Source organism: Bufo bufo, chromosome 4 (assembly GCF_905171765.1).
Source record: "Bufo bufo chromosome 4, aBufBuf1.1, whole genome shotgun sequence".
NCBI lineage: Eukaryota > Metazoa > Chordata > Amphibia > Anura > Bufonidae > Bufo > Bufo bufo.
The window spans coordinates 504,258,555-504,281,903 of NC_053392.1; the positions used below are offsets into that span (position 1 = coordinate 504,258,555).

Sequence of the window (23,349 nt, forward strand, 5' to 3'; positions counted from 1 at the left end):
CTAATGCTATGATGTAATAAACCGTAAAGCAATGAGATGTTACCAAACTGTTACTGAACTTTTAGATGCCATCCAGAAGTTTAACACTGGCACATGTACTGTATCTACGCAGCATTTAACCTGTAGCACCAGCGTGCCAGCTGGAATCCTGCCACAGAGGTCAGAGGTCACAGCTCCTATCACCTAGTAAACATTACCTTGTTCTGGATACATGAAATCTCACTGCTAGAAGTGTAAAAAAAAAAAAAAGGAAGGAAAACTTTGCATATGTGCCCACAAAAAAAAAGCAAATGAGAGAGCCCTGGAACTTGTATGCTCAGAAGGACAAAGCGCCTTAAAGGGTTATTCCCATCTTCGCTATTCACGGCTGAGGCGGAGGTCAGAATACCCATCCTACGTGACGGAAGCTGTGCTACACTGTTTTCCGTAGATCCCATTCCCTTCTATGGGAGTTACAGAAACAGTGTAGCAGAGCCTGCTTAAACATTTTTGGGATTCCTGAACACCTCCGTTCGTCGCATAGGATGGGTTAATGAATGGTTAAAGGTGGGGATAACCTAAGAGTGGGCGATTTTGCCCAAAAAATAAAATAGCAACTTTTTTAAAACTTTATGGACGATTTTTGACTTGAATCTCGATTTTCTTATTTTTGATTATTAAACTGAAAAAATAAAAAAAATATATAAAATACCAAGACTATATAGATCGGCAGTGCAGGGGTTACTTATATATAGACCAGCGGAGAGAGTCATCACACCATTCACTTCAATATGAAAGTGTGCGAACTGGCGAAAGGGGAACTTTTACATTCGTATCCTCTGCATATGCCATAAATGATAAAGACTATAGCCCACATTTACAGTACTAATAGGGTCGAAAAGAAAGGCAGTGTAAACCTAGGCAGACACTCGGTGCAAATCGTGGAGCCACAAAATACGCATGTGGTCCATGTGCACATAGCACTTTTCGCGGGCCCTATTGAAAACGCCTATCCTTGTCCGCAAAATGGACAATAGGTCATGTTCTATCAGTTATGGCTAGGGCCACGATGACATCCGTGTGTTGCCCGCATTTTCCGCAGCCCTATGGAAATGAATTGGTCTGTAAAATACAATTGTGTGGGGGGCGTGGCTAACTGCCGACATGAGCGCACGCACTTGAGCTCTGCTCCGTACCCTGATCTAAATCCTTCAGCATCCTGACACCCTGGCTACACAGAAAGACGAGTGGCAAGTGCAGAGGAGGAAGAAGAAACCTGGGAAGACAGACATGGGCCCCAGTAAGGCACAATCTGCGGCTGAAAAGCTTAAAGAATATGTCCGGCAAGAGGCCCAAAATGGCGCCGGCGGCCCTGCTACGCCACGGGCGGCGGTGACAAGAGGTCAAGCAGCGCTGCAGACAGAAGCGGAGGGAGCGGAAGAACCAGAGGTAACGCTCAAGGCTGTTTCTCATCAGCTCCTCGCTGCAATCTCCACCTGCCAGACGTCCCTTACCTGTAAAATCGAGGAGGTGAAGGTGGATTTGGGCCTGCTCAGACAGGATGTGCAGCAGCTCAGAGAGCGAGTACGTCACACGGAGGACAGGGTCTCCGCCTTAGAGGACTTTACAAGGCCCCTGACAGGCAGAATACAGGCTGTGGAGAGGTCTGTGGGCCTATGGCAGCAAAAATGCGACGACCTTGAGAACAGGGCCAGGCGCAACAACGTCAGGATCCTGGGGTTACCTGAGAGAGCGGAGGGCTCGGACCCAGCTACTTTCCTGGAACTCTGGTTCAAGGCACAGTTCCCTGACGCGCCATTTTCTGGTGCCTATGCAGTTGAGCGGGCTCACCGGGTCCCTGCCAGACCTCCCCCTCCTGGAGCTCCCCCAAGGCCCTTGCTGGCGAGGCTGCTTAATTGGAAGGACAGAGATCTAATCCTGGGGCAAGCGAGAAACAAGAGAGAAATCAAACATGATGGAGTGAATATATCATTGTTTCCTGACTTCTCAGCTGAGCTGCAAAAGAAGAGGGCCACTTTCATCTCTATTAAGCGGCGACTTCGTGATATGAATCTACAGTATTCCATGGCTTACCCAGCGCGCCTTAGAGTGGTAGATGGAGAGAAGACGGTCTTCTTTGTGGACCCTAAGGAGGCGGAAGAATGGGTCTCCAAAAGGCCAAGCCGTCCAGAACCGCGCTGAGGATCCTGCATTTAGGACAACTCCAGGTCCCCTGAGCGGTAATGTTGTGATTCCACGGGCATTTAAGACTCTGACTCCCTAGCTCGGTTTATGGAGTGGCCCTGCGATGCTTATAACTGCGGAAATGATATCTGAGGACCGTTCCTATACATACGTCATTATGACTGTGGTTGTCACCTCCATTTTTCTCTCCCTGTCCTCGATGCCTGACCCCCTCTCCCCCCCCCTCCTCTTCCTAGTCTTTTGATTTTGCAAATTTCTATGATCAGTGGTGTCTCATTGATATGGGGTTGGGCGGATACCTGCATAGGTTTGTCACCCTAATGTACTATGCAGGTCCCCGTGACAACAGCCACGATACGAGATGACAGAGATGTCATCGACTATGGAGTTATCCACTCATTTGTTATCATGTTATAGAAGGTTCATACTGTTAAAGGCATGGTATGTAAAGCATGGTGGGATATCACGGCGAGTATGCATGAGACGGTCCGATGTCAGCAGATGAGGTTTATATGCTGGAGGATGGTTGAGTTGCAAGGAGAATGAATCATTAAGTCGAGATGGCTGATTTTAAGGTTATGTCATGGAATGTGAGGGGTCTGGGTAGCCCGAGTAAAAGGATCTCTGTATTCTCTCATATCAGACAGTGCGGCCCTCATATTCTGGGCCTGCAAGAAACCCATTTGATTCCAGAGACAGGGAACAGGATTAAGAAACCCTGGGTTCAATGGTCAATAAATGCGTATGGGTCTACACACTCTAGAGGGGTTGCTCTGATTGTCCACAAGAACATCAGGTGGGAGGTCCAACATTCGGTTGTGGATCCTGAAGGCCAATATATTTTGGTGTATGCTTTTATTAACTGCGCTCCATATGTGGTAGTTAATATTTACAACCCCCCCCCCAGCTACTATAACCATACTTCAGGTGGTGATGGGATTTGTAGCGCAATACCCCAATGCCAAATTTCTCTGCATGGGAGACTTTAACCTAGTGATGCATGAGGATTTGGACAGGTTTCGCACAGAAGGGAGAGTGGGTAATCACACTCAGAGTGACACTAATATAGCTAGAGTTGCGTCTGAACTTGGGTGGCTGGATATGTGGAGGCTGCGCTACCCCCTTCGGAGGGAATACTCCTGCTTCACCCCTGCCAGGGGCGCCCTGTCTAGAATAGATTATATATTTGGAAATGCGGCAGTGTATACGGACCTTGGCAACATTGAATATGGACCACAGGGCCCCTCGGATCATGCTCCGGTTCAGGCCCAGTTTACTCTGTATAGTGGCATCAAGCAGAGTGTCAAGATGCGCATACACCCCTTTTGGCTGTCTCTGATGTCTTCTCATGACAGAGTCCCTGATCAACTCCAGGTATTCCTTGCAATGCAGGATGAGATGACGGATGGACTGCTTCTCTGGGAGACGTTAAAGGCCTATCTGAGGGGGTGTCTTAAGTCATCCATATCATATATTAAAAGGGAATCTGCGCGCAAGGAATTAGAGCTGCACTCCAGCTGTAAGGCAGCTGAGAACTCCTTCAGGTTAGACCCCACTGATGCGAATAGGCAGGACTGGATGTTAAAAGGCAGGATGTACATGACGCACCTCAGGGAAAAGAGTGAACGCAAGCTGTTCTTTCTAAAGCAACAGAACTTTGAGTTGGGCAGCCAGGCAGGTAAACTGTTAGCCCACGTTGTGCGCAACAATAATATGTCTCCCCCGGTCATTAGAATAAAGGACACAGCTGGGGTGATGGTTGAATCAGTGGGTGACATACTAAATAGATTCAAAGGATTTTATCAGGATCTATACAAATCGGCGGCTCAATACTCCGCTCAAGAGTTGGAAGCTTATCTGGGGCAGGTCACACACCCGCAGCTTGGTGAGGAGGATAGAATTTTATTGGAGGCTGATATTACGCTAGAGAAAATTCAGATGGCGATGGCGGAGCTGCCTACTGGTAAAGCACCTGGCCCAGACGGGATCCCGGTAGAAGTTTACAAAAAATATGCCGAAGTGCTAGGGCCCGAGCTTCTTAAAATTTACCAGGTGGCACAGCAAAGGTGTAGACTCCCGGATTCGATGTACGATGCCACCATAGTGGTTATTTTGAAGCCAGACAAGGATCCTTTGGAATGCGGGTCATATAGGCCGATATCACTCCTGAACCTTGATTATAAAATACTCACAAGATTGCTTGCCTCCAGACTAAATAAGGTCATAGCCACAGTCATACACAAAGACCAGTCTGGGTTCATACCGGGACGGTCGACGTCTGACAACATTAGAAGGGCGCAGGTCATGGCACAAGTGGGAGTGGCAGGGGATAAGCATTGGGCCTTGGCATCTCTGGATACTGCCAAGGCCTTTGACTCTGTGGAGTAAGTGTACCTACTGGAAGTACTACGCTGCTTTGGCTTTGGCCCTAGATTTATCGAGTGGGTGGAGATTTTGTATCACCTCCCCAAGGCTAATGTACTTGTAAATGGTTCAATATCTGACTCCTTTAGTCTTCACAGGGTAACCAGGCAAGGCTGCCCTCTGTCACCACTTTTGTTTGCCATTGCCATAGAGCACCTTGCTTTAAGGATACAACAAGATCAGGTCTTCAAGGGGATATCCATGGGCGATAGAACGGACAAAGTCGGACTTTATGCGGATGATCTCCTTCTCTTTATGGACGAACCTGAGACAACACTCCCTAGAGCAATCAACATAATTGGCAAGTTTGGAGAGTTCTCGGGTTTACACATAAATTGGACGAAATCAGCACTTATGCCTTTGTGGACACACACGTGGCCTCCTCAGTATTGCAATCTGCCAGTAGTAGATTCTTTCAAATATTTAGGGGTTGTTATCACTAGGGATCCCCAGTTAGCGTACTCCCTGAATATTGCATCCCTGGAGCCCATGTTCATGGATAAATTCAGGACATGGAGGACCTTACCACTCTCTATTATGGGAAGATTAAATCTGGTCAAGATGACTCTCTTGCCCAAAGGGTTGTATCTGCTGGCGCATGCGTGCACCCCGATATCGCAGGGATTCTTTGCTCGCATTCATTCGTTAGTGACTAAATTTGTGTGGGGGGAATCCAGGCGAAAGCTGTCCCTTCAAGTCCTACAGAGACCCAAGATAGAAGGTGGCGCTGCTTTACCTGATTTTTTCCTTTACTATCTAGCTGGACAGCTGAAACTTCTAACCCCCTGGGTCCAGGCGACTGATCTACCTAATGCAGAATACTATCTTAGGGAGTATCTAGGATTATCCTCTCTATGGCCAGTGTTGGAGGGACCGCGGTTTATTTCCATGCGCTTGCTCCCTATTCATAGAATGGCCCATCAAGTATGGACTGCTGCGAAAATGAGGTCGTTTAAAGATATCCCAGATGACATCCCGCTATGGGACAATCCCATGTTTGCCCACTTAAAAGATTTAGAGGGAGCTAGATGGTGGCAGGCGCAGGGAATCAGCAAACTGAATGACTTATATGCTGGGGGTAATCTATGCTCCTCCTCTCAGCTGCAGGAGAGGTTTGAACTGCCTCGCTCATTCTTCTTTAGATACCTGCAGCTGAGACATGCGCTAACGGCACAGTTCGAGGCAGGTGGCCGAAAAATTTCTAATTACCCTCTGATAGGAGTTCTCAGATCACAAGGCCCGAAAGGTATTATCTCTGCGCTCTATACACATCTGCTTAATAATCGCAAGCTGATGAATCCCCTTGCTGTTGAGGAGAAATGGAGAAATTCCATCCCTTCCCTATCAGCTGATGATTGGAATGAAGCGCTGCTGTCTCCAGCGCGGGTCTCCCCGTCAGTAACTAATAGGCTGATTCAGCTGTTTATCCTGCATAGAAGTTACCTTACACCTGTTCGACTGCAGAAAATGGGGAGACTGTCACACAGTAGGTGTCATAGGTGTCATCAGGAGGGGGCAGATTTTTGGCATCTCATGTGGGACTGCTCATATTTGAAGAGCTTTTGGGCAGCAGTGATAGGAGTGTTGACTGCTATAGTTCCAAATGCAGTGCCGCTATGCCCAAAAAGCTGTATACTTGGTATCCTGGATGAGGAGGCTTGGGGCCATCACCACAGAATTTTTTTGAGCGAAACCTTATTTTTTGCCAGAAAAGCTGTTGCCCTGAGATGGATGGATGATAGAGTGCCTACGGTGGGCCAATGGAAGTCGCTGGTCAATCAGGCTGTTAGCATGGAAAAGGTTGTCTTTATTCATAGGAAGTGTCCGCAAAAGTTTGATAAAGTGTGGCGCGAATGGTGTGCATCCCCTCTGACTGTGCATAATGCTTGTATGTACTCTGTAACCGATGTATAATGCCATGCTAACGTGTATATCGAGGCTAGGTCTCCTCCATCGTGCACCCTCCAGAAGTCACTTGATTATGTAAACTTTTATGCTGTATCGGATTTAAATGCAGAACTGTCATGCAATGCAGTGCTAACACTATATCTCCTGCGTGAGATATTCCCTGGATGTATTAATCCTTGTCTATTTTAATGATGTAACATGCCTTTCTTGTTAAACTTCAATAAAACGAGTTAAAAAAAAAAATACAATTGTGTGAATGAAAATTTGGTGCATTTTTTTAGTGCATTGCACCACCCTGAATCTAAGAACCTTGCAAAAAGTTGCAATAGTGCCAAAAGTTGCTGAAAGTGTCCAAAATACACTGCTGCAAAGAATGTACCCAAGCTGTTTTTGGCACAGTTTTGATTAGTAAATCTCCCCATATATCGCTTTAGACCCTATACCAGGACTGAAATTAATCACACAAAAACTAGGTTTTACATTTGTTTCCTTTTGTAATGATATTTTCTTTCTTGCTAGTATGGTAGTAATTGTTAACTGATCAACTTTTCTACTAAAGTAATGATACAACGCGATGACCTTTGCCAGAGGTCACCCGACATGACGCATTTGCCTTTTATAACCATGCTGAGCGGCTACTAGACCTGCAGTGATAATCACAAGAGCCTGAGCTGTCCCAGCCCTTGTCATGTTGTCTAATAGGGAAACCTGTTGATGGAGGCCTCTATCTACACTGCTGCAGTAAATGGGCCACATCAGGAATAAGCAAGACCAAAATAGAAGAGCGCTGATAGAAGTGATCACTCGAGGGTCTGGAATGCAGAGCAGGAACATTATAAACGTGATTCATTGTTTAATGTGACCGGTGGGCATTAGTAGCTCAAAAAGCTGAAAACTGGGAAATATGTGGTGCTCATATATCAATCGTGCCATTTATATCTGCGATTACCTTCATCAGGATCTCAGGAAAACTGATAATTTACAAAACTGCATGCAACACTTTATAGATATAATTTCTTCTGACAAGGTTCAAGGGGCTTGTCCATCTCAGACATTGATGGTGTATGGCTAGAACGGGGCCCCTGAAGTGAAGTAGAGCACACTGCGCATGCGCGGCATGCTCTACATTTACTGCTATGCGAATTCTATTCACCTCTATGGGACTTCCGAAAATACCCACTAGCTCTGCTATTTTTGAAAGTCTCATAGCAGTGAATAGAGCAGGGGTCGGCAACCCCCGACACACATGCTAGAGACGCAGGCCAACCAGAGAGGCACCACAACTTAAATTTTTTTAAATTCAGCCGTGCGTCTACTAGGCCCGCCCCACATGCTTCCCGCAGTGCCAACCAGCTACCAGACTCCACTGGGTACTCCTGGCCGCGGGACTAGAGAAACCGTATGTTGTTTCCAGGGGGACGTTCTGATTGTGACATTGGTTCCCGTGCAGCAGGATGTGTGTTTGTTTCCCCTTGGAACTTCCTGTTAGTGACTTGAGCCCACATGTGCGGACTGTCATCCGCTAGGTACCATTATTATAGTGTGTGTGACTGGATGTAGCGCCCGGCTGGCAGAGGGCACTGCTGTCTGCGAAATAACAACTCCCAGAATTTCATGGCAGCCGCATATGTTTTGCTTGTTGCAGGAGTAGTAGTGGCATAGGTGACAGCAGAGGGTTAGGAGTAGTAGTGGCATAGGTGACAGCAGAGGGTTAGGAGTAGTAGTGGCATAGGTGACAGCAGAGGGTTAGGAGTAGTAGTGGCAGAGGTGACAGCAGAGGGTTAGGAGTAGTAGAAGGGATCTCAAGTCTCCCAGAGGTTCAGGGAGTCTCCTCCCAGAAAGGTTTACTGATAGCAGAGCAGAGAGATAAGAGAAGTGACAGGACAGAGTTTAGATTACAGGTTGAATTAACCCTTTAGGGTCAAATTGGCTTCTCAAGAAGATATATATGTTAAAGGCATCCCTCCTTCTGTCTCATTCAGTAGCTCTAGAACTATTGAGAGAGATGCATTTTTTTTTTAATACATTTAACCCTCCATTTGAATTATATTAATTTACCCCAGTGTTAAATTCACACCCCCTGGATGCTTGTTTTTTCCTAAAGTGGGGTAGAAAATTACACACAGGGATTTAAAGAATAAACTTCCTGACTCAGACCAAGAGCCGACTCAGCGAGTCAGCAAGTGAATCCAAGCATCCGCGCATGCGCATTGCGCAACCTAAGCTTCTGTTCACTTGCTTCTTGTCGGCTCAGCGAATGAACCGATTCATGTAAAAGATCCGAACTTCCCATCTCTAGTTTACTCACTGTAAACCTTTCCGGCAACCTGTAGCAGTGTCCCCTTCTCGTCGCGTGCGCACACTGCAAGAAGAAGCCAATGCCAGTCCGCAACGGCGCATCAGGCAGAGCCTGTGCACACGCGCGGGATCTCAAAGCGGGAGGGAGGGAGGGAGAGGCGGCACTGAGGAGTAGAAGGCGGCGCTGGGCACGAACAGCGATGCGTGCGGCCGGGCACCATGCATCCACAGACCTTCCCTGCTTGGGCACCTTAATTCAATGATTGACAGGTTAGTAAAACCTGTTTTTCCGCAGAATAAAGCCACAAATGGCTTTTATAAGGCCACCTTAGAAATCAGATTGCTACCCTGGACATGAGCAGATGTTTAGCTCACAGGGCTTATAGGTGGTGACAGAATCCCTTTAATCATATACATAAATAGGATAATTTGTGGCAGGGTAATGAGCCCAGTCCTCCACACCATAGAGCAAAGTGTGCGGATACTGCATATGTCTGGAAAATGTAATAAAAAGTTTGTGAAAGAAAAAAAAAGAAAACCTCCCTGAAATGAGAAGTGCACCTCCCTGAAATGAAGTTTTGCAGGTTGGGATGTCTGTAGTAGTGGAACAGATGACAGAGGGTTAGGAGTAGTAGTGGCACAGGTGACAGCAGAGGGTTAGGAGTAGTAGTGGCACAGGTGGCAGCAGAGGGTTAGGAGTATTAGTGGCATAGGTGACAGAAGAGGGTTAGGAGTAGTAGTGGCAGAGGTGACAGCAGGGGATGGTGTGATGGGGCAGTCAGATGGAAGGTTGATAGGGAGCTTGGGGAATGGGAGAAGCTTTGTGACTAAATTGGGGGTGGGTTTAGGATGGTGAGTCTCCATGTGACTGCTGGGGGTTATGGGGGGACAATGTGGAGCAAGCTTCTGACAACTTTGGGGGGGGTGGGAGAATGGTGAGCCTGCATGTAACTGCTGGGGAAAATGGGGTGACAACTTTAGGGGGTGTGGAGGATAGTGAGCCTACATGTTATTGCTGAGAAGGGGGAGGGGCAGCAAGCCTCTGACAACTTTAGGGGGTGTGGAGCCCATATGTGACTGCCAAAGGGACCTAAAAGTCTTCTCATATGAACTAAAGCTGGATCGTCTTTGCAAAGAAATTTAGGAACAAGGGTCACATTGAGTGGTAAGTTAAACTGATTATTTGTTTTTTGTCACATACAGTTTGTGTTATATGACTTTTCTGTATTGCCCGGCCCGCTGAGCGCTTCAACTTTTATTTTTTTTTCATTTAAATCGGCACTCCATCCGAAAAAGGTTGCCGACCCCTGGAATAGAGTGTGCACAGGGCACACACTGTCACATCTCCATTTATCACTATGGGACTGCCGGAAATACCTGAGCCAGCGCTGGAGAAGTGGCCGCGCTTGCACTGTGTGATCTCCTTCACTCAGTGGGGTCCCATCTGGAGATAGTAATAGTAGCAGGTCCCAGAGCTGGGAACCACACCTATCTGACATAGTCTGTCACATTGTCAGAGATGGAAATACCGCTTTAAGGCCCAACTTCACTCATAACCTAAAAATTCAGGAACAATTCAGCTTAACAATAAAACCCGACTACTAGAACATCACAGTCACATAGATCTAGGAACCTGAGATATGGGGGTTGTTTGGAGAACTCCTTACACTGAATAGCTGCTTTAGCTTCTCTGTCTGTGACATGACGGGAAAACTGCAAGTACCAGTCATATTTCAACCTCTGGGTAACAAAACAGCAGTACTGCTAATGGATAAAAAAAATCTGATATCTAAGGTTCCTGTACCCTCAAGAGTGGGACCAAGTGGGAAGTTAGACTTGTAGCTCAAAGTGGTATTCCTATCTCAGACACTTCACAAGGGGACTCGTTCTAGAGACAAGTGCGGCTCCCAGAACTTAGATAGGCCATAAATATCAGAGATAATACCCCTTTACATTCCATTCCACATAAGTAAAGATTAAAGGGGTTTTCCCCGAGATATTTTAATCTGATGGATAGGTCATCAGTATCTGATCGGTGGGGGTCTGACACATGGGACCCCTGCCTATCAGCTGTTTGAGAAGGCAATGGCACTCACAGTAGCGCCACGGCCTTGTCAGAGCTAGGCGCAGCTTAGCCCCACAGATGTGAATGGGGCTGGGCTGCGATACCAAGCACAGCCACTATACAATGTACGGCGCTGTGCTTGGTGGGAACAGAGAAGGCCGCGGTGCTCCCAAGAGCTCCGCTGCCTTCTCAAAAAGCTGATCTGCGGGCGTCCTGGGTGTCGGACCCCCACCGATCAGATACTGAGGACTTATCCAGGGCATAGGTAATCAGTAAAAATATCTCAGAAAACCCTTTTAAGGCTTGAATCCAGATGAGTGGTTTGACCTATATGGTATAAACTTGATCAGATAACTAACCCCCTACCAATAAACACTGTCCAAATAATATTTTTCAGCATAGTTTTTATACGGCATTTTCCAGTCATCAATACACTGATAAATAGACCTGGTTGTGTGATGTCCCCAGGAACACTTTATATGTTTTTAGGGGGTATAATTGTGATTTGAGGTCCATCTACTGTATTATTACTAGGCTGTAATTCACTTTTAGAAAATTTGCTTCCCTGGGGTCCACTTGAAAATTCCATTAAAACTCAAGAAAATGAAGAGTGACATCACTTTCCATGAGCAGCTCCAGTAAAAATGTCATTTGTAAGCTGAACAATACGATTGTGTCACTGGAGAGCCTCAGTGGTAGCAACCAACCGTGATATTATTTCTGGATATCCTGGGAGTTCACATTTATATGCATTACAGAACCTCTCTCCACTTGATATAATAGATAATCAATTTTAAAAGAACTTCGCCTACAATTTGAGCTATGTGTTATTCCCGTTTAAGTTTATTTTTAATATTGTGTTGGGACAGGGGTTTTAAACATTTTTATAATATACTTTATTAGGGAAAGATGTTTGTTTGTACTAGAAAACAATGTAAAGAGTCAAAGCTCTAACTGAGTGTTACTAAGGAGAGTTCTACTGAGCGCTGAAGACATCTGTGTGTAACAATTCAGATAGTTAGGGCACATGTCCATAGTCAGAGACTAAAGTGGCGACATAAGGAGGGCTGGAAGCCTCTGTATATTACACACAGACATATTAAACGTTTTTTTTATGAAACTAACTTAAATATTACGCAACATTTGATAAATTCTGTACAAATTACGGCAATAAAGACTCCTGCAAAATTGACTGTAAAATTTCCCTTCATTTTAAAAAACTAGTCATCAATCCAAAATAATTGAGTCAGGCCTCATGCACACGGCCGTTGGGCAGCCGTGGCCGTATTGCGGCCCGCAAACGGCGGGTCGGCCATCCACGGCCGCTGGCCGTGTGCACCCCACATCATGGATGTGGACCCATTCACTTGAATGGGTCCGCAATTCCGGAGATGCAGGACGGAGTTGCTTCCATGGTGTTTCTTTCCGTGGTTCCGCACTGCAAAAAAATGTCTTTTTTTTTTGCGGTGCGGACATACCACGGACCCATTCAAGTTGAATGGGTCAGGCCTGCTGCGCGGATGTTGCCCGTGCATTAGGGACCGTAATTGCGGTCCCCAATGCACGGAACGGCCACGTGCATGAGGCCTTATAGAGATATTCCTGTTAGCCATGGTACCCTGAGCATGACATACCTACTCTTATGCATATTGGCCCCCCCGATCTGCATATTCCCCCCCCCCCCCCTTCCCGATGTGACATATGTTAATGCAGAGTGACTAGCCACAGACCTAGTCACGTCTCTTCTTTGCACACTGCAGTGTGATGCTGTGTGACAGAGACCATCACAGCGGGGAGAAACCTCCCCTAGAAAATAAGAGAAGTGACTAGCCACAACTCAATTCTGACATTCTCCATTTATACCTGTGACCTAATGATATGTTATCCATAATTATGTCACCAACACTTGGCTGCAGCATGCAATTGCTGGTTGAACAGATATCCCCCCTCCACCACAATAAACACAATGGGCCTGATTTATCGCCAGTTTTCTGGCATAAAAAAAGACGCAAACAATGTCTGCAATTTTTTTAAACAACACTTGCACAACATTTTTTTTCTCTGACGCCTTCGACACATTTATCATGTAAGGGTGGGTAGGGGACAGGGCCAAGAAACACCATAAATTGTCATGGTCATAAATTAGGCGTAGCCTCTGGCTGCGTTGTCATACACTGGAGCAAAACACCAGTCTATGATAAATCAGGCCCATTGTTTTTGGAAATATGCCATCTGATAAACAGAACTAAATCCATAAAAATATCTTACACTCCTGCAGGTCAAACTCGTTTGGTGCCTTGGCTGACCAAAGCCTCATGGTGTTCACAGTGTTGTTCTTATAGCCAGGAACAGGAGTGTCATAAGGCATTGCAAGGACTATCTGCCGAGAGAATAAAGTGTCATTTTGTTACACAGAAAAGGTTTTGTGATCGATTACATGTCATAGCTATGGACAACAAATGACATGAGTAATATTTTTTTTTTAATGATCTGGCCATAATTAATCATTACATGATACTAATATGATTAGTAACGACCACTGAAAAGACTTTCGTTTTCCCTAACTTGTTTTCAAATTTTGATTGATGGTGATCCTATGACTTCTGCTGAATGTCCCATGTGAAACAGTGTCATTCATAGTGGTAATACTTAATCTGACCATAGGTGCCAATCAAACCACTCCGCAGTGACATCACTGTGAGTAAACACCACTGCAGTGGCCGGTGAGTGTCTGCCATGGTCAGGTGACATGTGGTCACTCCAACCTGTGGCTTTTCTACCACAGCTGACACCACACACCTTAGACGGCTGCCTGTAGAAAGGTGTACCTGATGCACTAAGTTCAGTGGCGGCCATAATAAATTCATTATTGGCAAGCATGTTCACATGAGGGCTGTCTCCGATTCTGGGTACTAAAACACACAGGTTGTGCTGGAGTCCAACCTCTTAAGTAATGTCTCTAACGGCTATGTTGGGGTATGCTGGAAGTTGTAATTTCACAAGACCTGGAGAGGACAGGTTGGAGACCACTGCTGTAGACCGAGAGTGCACAACCTGCAAACTACTAAGCCATCAGCAGAATGGGGGTCTCCTGACACCTGTACAGCACTCCAAGAAGGAACACATTAGTCAAAGAGATGGCCATTAATTGAGTGCGGCTTCATTGTAATTTACATGAATGTTGAAACATCTGACTTTTTCAGTATCTCACAAAATCTACAATGGAGAGAGCAACATGTATGGTTGTCCTCCTTTCTGGAGTGTGAACAGGGAGAAGGGGACCCCCATTTTCCTGAAAGAACGGAATGACCGTTGGGATCGGTTCACCTACAAAAACGTGGCCCTCAGACTGGAAATGGTAGTACATCCCTTCTGTAGACCACAGCCATGGTAGAACATCAATACAACAAGAACTTTACCTGATGATTACAAGTTAGGCCTGTTTCACACTTGCGTTGTTGTTTTCTGGGATTGAGATCCGGTAGAGGATCTCAAAACTGGGGAAAAAAAACTGTTTTGTTTAATCCTAATGCATTCTGAATGGAAAGAGATTTGTTCAGGATGCATCAGGATGTCTTCCGTTCCATCAGCATTCCGTTTTGTGACCGGACACAAAACTTCTGCAAGCTGCAGTTTTGTGTCCGGTCATAAAAATGGGGGGGAAATAAAGGATCAGTCACTGAAAACTATGTAAGTCAGTAGTGACGGATCCGTTTTCTTAGGAGCCTAAATAAACGGATCAGTCACCCATTGACTTTCAATGTATTTAGTGACTGATCCGGTTTGTTCCGTTTTGTTGTCACACAACCGTATCCTAACGGAACGGATGCATCCTGATAAGCAAAATCAAACGGATCTGTTTAATTCCGGTTTTGAGATCCTCTGCCGGATCTCAATACCGGAATTAACAACATAAGTGTGAAACAGGCCTAACTAGACGAAATGGCAGTACAATGACTGCCTATTATTGTATTAAAAAGACCGATCACCCATAAACATGCAAATTACCAATATAATTTTTTTTTTTTGGTATCTAAAAAGTAATTTTGAACAGCAACTTTAAGCATATATTGCACTTGTATAAATTGTATAGGATGACTAAAGTGTCAGATACAAACCTGAGTGTCAACCCACTTAGTCCCTTCAGATGTGTGCTCTACTTTGCCATAGAAATGGACTGGAAGCATGTACTCAGGACGGGCCTTCTCCCAGGGATTACCATACCGCAGCCAGTCATCAGCTTCCTCAACCTGTTAGAACACAAAGCAAACTTTGAATATGGGGCCTCTGGGCTTAAACTAGTGATCTGGTTCGGCTTGCATACTAATCATGTTCCAAGTCCTGTTTTTTTAAAGAGAGCTAATTTGCATACTTTTTTCACCAGAGGAACACTGCACGGCCTATAAGGCCCTTTGTAACTAGTGTTCTACCTAAGGAGAAATAGTAACTCCTGATAAAAGTGAATATGGAAATTCAAATTCCCTGCAATCTACTCCCCCCTCATGTTACCATTTACAGTGCCTGTATTCTTTACATTTTTAATGGCTATTATCGCTAGAATATGTAATCACTTTATGATTGGTGGGGATATGACCTCTGAGATCTCAAGAATAAGGGGCCCAAAACGTTCATTTAGCGCAGCATCCTGTTTACCATTTTTCTATGGCCATCTGCTGTGCAGAGAACTGAAGCAGGGCCCAATTCAAAGGCACTAAATCAGCGTTGTGGCCCCTTCATGGAGTCCCGACATCCTTGCTGATGCTAATGTAAATCACGACTGCAGGAGCGTTATCTATAAGGCCCATTCACACATCCGTATCTGTTTTGCAGCAGTCCGCAAATACGGTCATGTGAATATGGCCTAACGGAGTTTAATACCAGAAAGATGGCATGGTCCACAAGGCCAGGGTGAAGGTCTGTATGTTCTGCTCATAAAATGTAGTATTAATAAACTTGTGTCTAGATTTACCTGCCAGCCATTTATAAGCCTTTGGTTAAATATCCCAAATTCATATCGGATTCCATAGCCATAAGCGGCTAGTCCCAAAGTAGCCATAGAGTCAAGAAAACAAGCTAGATTAGAAAAACAGAAGGGAAAAGCAGAGAAGGCCGTTAATAAAAAAAGGCAATGTTTTCTGAAGTTGCATTACAGCAGACATTTTTCTACAAAGAATGGATTCACTAAGAAGGAACGCATTGTGTGTTTCTAAGTGCTGACAAGTGTCTCTATGGTACTTAAGCTGGAAGCCTAGAAATGCTCCAGGGACAAATCTCTCTTCATCTCTCCAAAAAGGAACCAGTCATTAGAGCACCACGTGAACCCATGCCAAGCTGGCAGACAAACCCAAACAAGTTGTGCATTAGCAAAATCTGATTCCCAAACGAAAACTGGGCTGAGAATGACCTTTGGTGTTTTAAATTTATCTTTGCTTAAAAATCAAAACCTAGCTCTGCCCTAAACCCTTCTTTCTCTATCGCCCGTGCTTCTCAGCCCTTGTAGATACATCCAGAAAGCAGCTAAGTTATACAATGCATTTGGAAAGTCTTCAGGCCCTTTCACTTTTTTGTTATGTTGCAGCCTTGTAATAAAATTAAAAACTAAATTCAAGTTTTTCCCCATCATTCTGCACTCAATACCCCATAATGACAAAGTAAAAACAGAATTCAGACCCCTTAGTTATAGCACTTCAGGCAGCCTCCAGTCTTTTTGGGTATGATGCCACAAGGTTTGTACACCTGGATTTGGGGATTTTCTGCCATTCTTCTCTGCAGATCCTCTCAAGGCCTGTCATCTTGGATGGGGGCCATTGGTGGAAAGCCATTTTTAGGTCTCTCTAGAAATGTTTGATTTGGTTCAAGTCAGGGCTCTGGTTGGGTCACTCAAGGACATTCACATAGATGTCCCTAATCCACTCCTGTGTTGTTTTGGCTGTGTGCTTAGGGGGAAATTGTCTTGGGCCAGGTCTGAGACCTCTGTACTTTGCTCCATTCTTCTTTCTCTCAGCCATGACCAGTTTCCCTTTTCCAGCTGCTGAAAAACACCCCTACAGCATGATCCTGCCACCACCATGCTTCACTGTAGGGATGGCATTGCTTGGAATTATTGTGACCAAAAAGTTCAATCTTGGTTTCATCAGACCAGAGAGCCTTGTTTCACACAGTTTGAGAGCTCTTTTGCAAGCTCCAGCTGGGATTTCGTGTGCATTTTAAGTGTTTCTGAACACTTCATTATAAAGCTTAGATTGGAGGAATGCTGCAGTTTCTGGAAGTTTCTCCCATCCGCACACAGGATCTTCGTAGCTCAAAGTGACCATTGTGTTCTTGGTCACCTCTTACCAAGGCCCAATCTCTCTTCACCAATTACTTATTTTGGTGGGTGTGGCCAGCTGTAGGACAAGCCCTGATTGTTCCAAACTTCTTCCATTTAAGAATTATGGAGGCCACTGTGCTCTTGGGAACTTTCAGTGCATCATATATTTTTGTACCCTTCTCCTGATGTGTGCCTCTGCACAATCCTGTATTTGAGCTCCATAGGCAGTTATTTCCTCCTCATGGCGTGGTTTTTGGGACATTTTATAGACAAGTCTTTCCAAATTTGGTCCAATGAACGGAATTTGCTAAATTTTTGTTTAACTTTCTAATAAATTTGCAAAAACTTTCTAAAATTCTGTTTTCATTATCAGATGGGGACATAACTGAACTGAACAAAACGGAATGCTCCAAAATGCATTCCGTTCCGTTTAGTTGCGTTCCCATACCGGAGATCATACAGCAACAGGTTGTAGTTTGCTTTTCATCCTGGGATGCGGAGCAAGACGGATCTGGCATGACCCCCAATGCAAGTCAATGGGGACGGATCAGTTTTCTCTGCCACAATAGAAAACTGATCCGTCCCCCATTGATTTTCAACGGAGTTCATGACGGATCCGTCTTAGCAATGTTAAAGATAATACAACCGGATCCGTTCATAACTGATGCAGATGGTTGTATTATCAGAAACGGAAGCGTTTTTTGCTCAACCCTGCCGAATCAAGTAAAAACGCTAGTGTGAAAGTAGCCTTAGATTGCGGGATTTATGTACCGGCCAGTCGCAGTGTAGCCACAGCCCTATAGTGCACATGTCGGCACCTAATACCCGCTCAGAGTGCCAGCTGCATAATACGGACAATACACAAAGTGGTCATTTTGTTAAATAACGCACAGTGGGGGATATTTACTAAGCTAAATTCTGGCTTCATTTAAAAAAATAAAATAAAATTGGCATATATGCTTTGTGCCACATTTATTACTTGTTTTAGACACATTTTGGGTCCCACTCAAAAGGGATTTGGTTTATCAAGAAAAGGCTGTGTATGTAAAGTTGTCTGCAGTCTTGAACGTTAAACAGGAGACACAAGTAAGCTTATAGAGGTCTTCACATGCCATATATTTATGTGCAAATATATGCATGTGGTGTTCAATACATTCACAGGATCAAGTGAAGGACATGAGAATAAATGCATCATATAACAGCAGAATGTACTTGTATAACAAATACACCATTCCAATGCACACTGGTTGGGCCTAAAAGGCACAATAACCACCTAAGTGGACAGACACGTTTATCCTGTGATCACTTACAAGCTTACAGAGAGGGAAAATGGACAAATTACCTGCCAAACGTCCCAGTCCACCATTTCCAAGACCTGCATCTTCTTCTATCTCCTCCAGCTCCTCCATGTCCAGCCCCAGCTGTGAGAAAATGAAAAAGTAAAGATCTAAACTGTGTTCAATATGGTTCATGGTCTACAGCAGGAGTCTCTAACCCACCTGAAGCTCTCCAGATGTTGAAAAACTACATGTCCCAACATACTTTGATAGCTTGAGATGTAGTTTCACGACAGCTGGATAGACAGAAGTTGGAGACTGCCAAAACTTTTGAATATAAAATTATATATAGACTTTGATATCCTGATATCTGTGCTGATGGTCAGCCATCTTTCCTTGTCATATTTGAAAGGGCAAGGGGAGTTCAATATCCTTTGGACTTAGAATCCCTAACTTCAGATTAACGATCTGTACAGAAATGTTGACACAGTCTGGTCTTGTAAGAAGAAGATTTGGACAGATTCAATTAGAGGCATTTACTCAGATAAGGGAATATGCTGAGTTTTGATTTATTCCCAGTGAGTAAAAAGAATATAATTTTACCACATATTGTAAGGTTTATTTGAATAATCACATAAAGGGTTTTTTGGTTTTTATATAATTGGTTTAAATATGTGTATTATATAACTAAGAGTATGGTAATTACAGATATATTAATTTAATGTTAGAATTGAGGTGGAAATTCCTAGGTAGTTTAAGAGTACTATGTCAGAGAATAGTGTAAGTTAATGATCTCTTTCTTAGATTTCTTGAAGGAGATTTGTGGATATAGGTGATCATAAACAAACCTTGTATCTTTACCAAACAATGACCAAGAGTGATAAAACTAGACCAATCCCATTTTTGAATGAGATAAAAAGGGGGCATCAGCTCTTTGAGGGAGTGCTCTGAGAATAATCGTCCTAATCTCCATCTGATCCACTTACCTGAGGGGATCATCCATCCAACATTTATCCAATTGACTACCTATCCAGCTATTGGTGGCAGCCATCTTGAAACCACACCGTGATAGAAGATAGGACTTGTGGAATTATAGTCCTGAACCTTGAAACTGATTTCTACTAGCTGATACACTGGTATAGTATTAATTTGCCTATAGTTTGTAGGAGATTTAATATAATATATAGATATATATATTTAATTAACCATACTCTGTGTATAGTATCTGTTTTGGAATAAGGCTGGGGTGTAACTTCAGTATCATCCTAAACCTTGCTCCAATCCAGGGAGATTGTAAATATACCGGTGAGAACATGGTATCATCTCCAAAGAACTGAGTTCAGTTCTAGGTCGGTATGGTTGATTATGTATATAGATTTGTATAGATAAAAGATGAACTATGGTATAAACCAGATTTGGGTTTAGTATTATATCTGTCAGGTGAGAGAAATCAGGTATCAAATTGCTTTAAATATAATTGGAGGTATTGTCAAAATAAGGTATTGGTCCCTGTAGCAGGAGGGGGGAGTATCGTTATTTAAAATGTAACTTTTAATGGGGTCAAAAATATCAGATTAATAGAACTCACTACATAAATAAGACATACATACACATAGGGACCAAAAGAATGGTACCCGGCTGGTAAAGACAAAATACTGTTCCGTCCGGGGAGACGTGAACAGTCTTACCAGACCCTTTGTAGGTAGTGGGAGAGGTCCTCGGATACAGGAGACGTGGTGACCAAGCCGTTCGGGAATAGGTGCTGTAACAATGGAACCGTGCAAATGGAGCACTAGGAGGATTCCTAAACAAGCCCTGCCTAAGGTGAAGGGGGCTATTATACTGCTACCTATCTACACGGAGCACTCACCTTGAAAAAGGCGACCCCGTCCGGTAGCCTGTCCCTAGGGTGGACCTCACCCTACAAACTACAGAAGTTATGCCAGTGGATTGTTGATAAAGGTGCTTCCAAAGGTCTCCCGACGTGGCACGTTTCTGTTCGTGACTCTTCAGGGAAAGACTGCAGGAAGACAGGGGGTAGAAAGCCACAGGTATCTGGCCTGGGGCTCAATAACACACTGGAGAAAAAGAGACAAGCTGGGAAGCTTGTGTGCTGCTATCCTGGTGTGGGATGCAGTATTACACTGGAGGGGTAGTCCAGTGCTGGACGGTCCGGGAGACACAGTGGTCCCAGGCAAATGAGACCCTTCTGGTTGGGGGTAGCAATGCAATGAACCAGCCCTGAAGAGTCACGGACAGAAACGTGCCACGTCGGGAGACCTTTGGAAGCACCTTTATCAACAATCCACTGGCATAACTTCTGTAGTTTGTAGGGTGAGGTCCACCTTAGGGACAGGCTACCGGACGGGGTCGCCTTTTTCAAGGCGAGTGCTCCGTGTAGATAGGTAGCAGTATAATAGCCCCCTTCACCTTAGGCAGGGCTTGTTTAGGAATCCTCCTAGTGCTCCATTTGCACGGTTCCATTGTTACAGCACCTATTCCCGAACGGCTTGGTCACCACGTCTCCTGTCTCCTGTATCCGAGGACCTCTCCCACTACCTACAAAGGGTCTGGTAAGACTGTTCACGTCTCCCCGGACGGAACAGTATTTTGTCTTTACCAGCCGGGTACCATTCTTTTGGTCCCTATGTGTATGTATGTCTTATTTATGTAGTGAGTTCTATTAATCTGATATTTTTGACCCCATTAAAAGTTACATTTTAAATAACGATACTCCCCCCTCCTGCTACAGGGGCCCATTGTCTGTTTCTCGCCTTGGAGTGTTTACATAGCCTGAATTGCATCAGTGCTCTGAACAATTTATTGCAAAATAAGGTATTGTAGTGGATATATACACTGCCTGTCCCCCAAAAAAGTCGCCACCTGGATTTAAAGGGTTTCTGTCATGGGAAAAATTGTTATGTAGCAGACTGACACTGACATTAGCCATGTGCTAATGTCAGCAATACTTAACAGTATGTTTGTTAACTCCCTGCCTGCCGCCGTTCTTTTAAAAAACAGACTTTTATAATATGCTAATGAAGCCTCTAGGTGCTATGAGGGCGTTGCTGCAGCACCTAGAGGCTCGGTCTACTCACCTTTGGGCACACCCACTTCCACTTGATTGACGTCCTTCTGCGCATAACTATAAATAGTTATGAGCCTCCTATTGGATAATTACTGCATGGGTGATTATCTTTTAGCTGCGAACAAGTTATTTAACCCCGACTGGTGCAATGAGTTGCTTCTCATTTCTTAAACAACCATGTCGAAAGACACATCTCGTGGTCGTGGAAAAGATGTTAGTCTGTTTGAGAAGGGTCAAATCATTGGCATGCATTAAGCACAGAAAACATCTAAGGAGATTGCAGAAACTACTAAAATTGGGTTAAGAACTGTCTAAAGCATTATTAAAAACTGGAAGGACAGTGGGGACCCATCCCGTTGTATTCAAGGAAGAAATGTGGCGGGAAAAAAATCCTGAATGGGTATGGTTATTCCCATCTTAGACAATGGGGGCACATCGCTAGGATATTCCCCATTGTCTGATAGGTGCGGGTCCCACCGCTGGGACCCGCCCCTATATCGAGAATGGAGCGGGGAGCGCTGTGGCTGCAGGACCCCAGATTTCCTGGGGTCCGTCCACCACCAAGGGCTAATCCTCTCCCATAGAAGTGAATGGGAGCGTGCCGCGCATGTGCGGCCCATGCTCCCATTCATTTCTATGGGACAGACGGCAATAGCAGAGCCAGCACTCTGCTATTTTCGGCAGCCCCATAGAAATGAATGGAGGGCGGCTGCACATGCGCAGTGAGCTCTCCTTTACTTTAGGGGCTCCGTTCTCGATATAGGTGCGGGTCCCAGCGGACCTGCACCTATAAGACAATGGGGGCATATCCTACTGATATGCCCCCATTGTCTGAGATGAGAAACCCCTTTAAACGTTTGGTGAAATCAAATTGAAGAAAAACAGTAGTAGAACTCAGGGCTATGTTTAATAGTGAAAGTAAGAGCATTTTCACACATACAATGCGAAGGGAACTCAAGGGATTGGGACTGAACAGCTGTGTAGCCATAAGAAAACCACTAATCAGTGAGGCAAACCAGAAAAAAAAGGCTTCAGTTTGCTAGGGAGCATAAAGATTGGACTCTGGAGCAATGGAAGAAGGTCATGTGGTCTGATGAGTCCAGATTTACCCTGTTCCAGAGTGATGGGCGCATCAGGGTAAGAAGAGAGGCAGATGAAGTGATGCACCATCATGCCTAGTGCCTACTGTACAAGCCTGTGGGGCAGTGCTATGATCTGGGGTTGCTGCAGTTGGTCAGGTCTAGGCTCAGCAACAGTATGTGCTCCAAGAATGAGGTCAGCTGACTACCTGAATGACCAGGTTATTCCATCAATGGATTTTTTCTTCCCTGATGGCAGGGGCATATTCCAAGATGACAATGCCAGGATTCATCGGGCTCAAATTTTGAAAGAGTGGTTCAGGGAGCATGAGACATCATTTTCACACATGGATTGGCCACCACAAAGTCCAGAACTTAACCCTATTGAGAATCTTTGGGATGTGCTGGAGAAGGCTTTGCGCAGCAGTCACAATCTACGATCATCAATGCAAGATCTTGGTGAAAAATTAATGCAACACTGGATGGAAATAAATCTTGTGACATTGCAGAAGCTTATCGAAACAATGCCACAGCGAATGCGTGCCGTAATCAAAGCTAAAGGCGGTCCAACTAAATATTAGAGTGTGTGACCTTTTTATTTTTTTGGGTGGCAACTTTTTTTTTGGACAGGCAGTGTATATACTCTAGATTACCTGGGCTTTCTTAAAAATTTGCATATCATTGATTAAATTTCATTTGTCACCAATCTTCTGATA

The 23,349-nt window shown here is 44.7% G+C and overlaps 1 protein-coding gene across 1 annotated transcript in view; it reads right to left on the reverse strand.

Moving 5' to 3' along the window:
- PYGB (glycogen phosphorylase B) overlaps positions 1–23,349 on the reverse strand; it is a 124,044-nt gene that overhangs the window by 53,829 nt on the left and 46,866 nt on the right. The window contains exons 3-6 of the mRNA XM_040429652.1: positions 18,532–18,610; positions 15,849–15,952; positions 14,998–15,129; positions 13,148–13,259 (exon numbers count right to left, since the gene is read on the reverse strand). Coding sequence (XP_040285586.1) covers positions 13,148–13,259; positions 14,998–15,129; positions 15,849–15,952; positions 18,532–18,610 — 427 coding nt within the window. The remainder of the gene's footprint in view (positions 1–13,147; positions 13,260–14,997; positions 15,130–15,848; positions 15,953–18,531; positions 18,611–23,349) is intronic.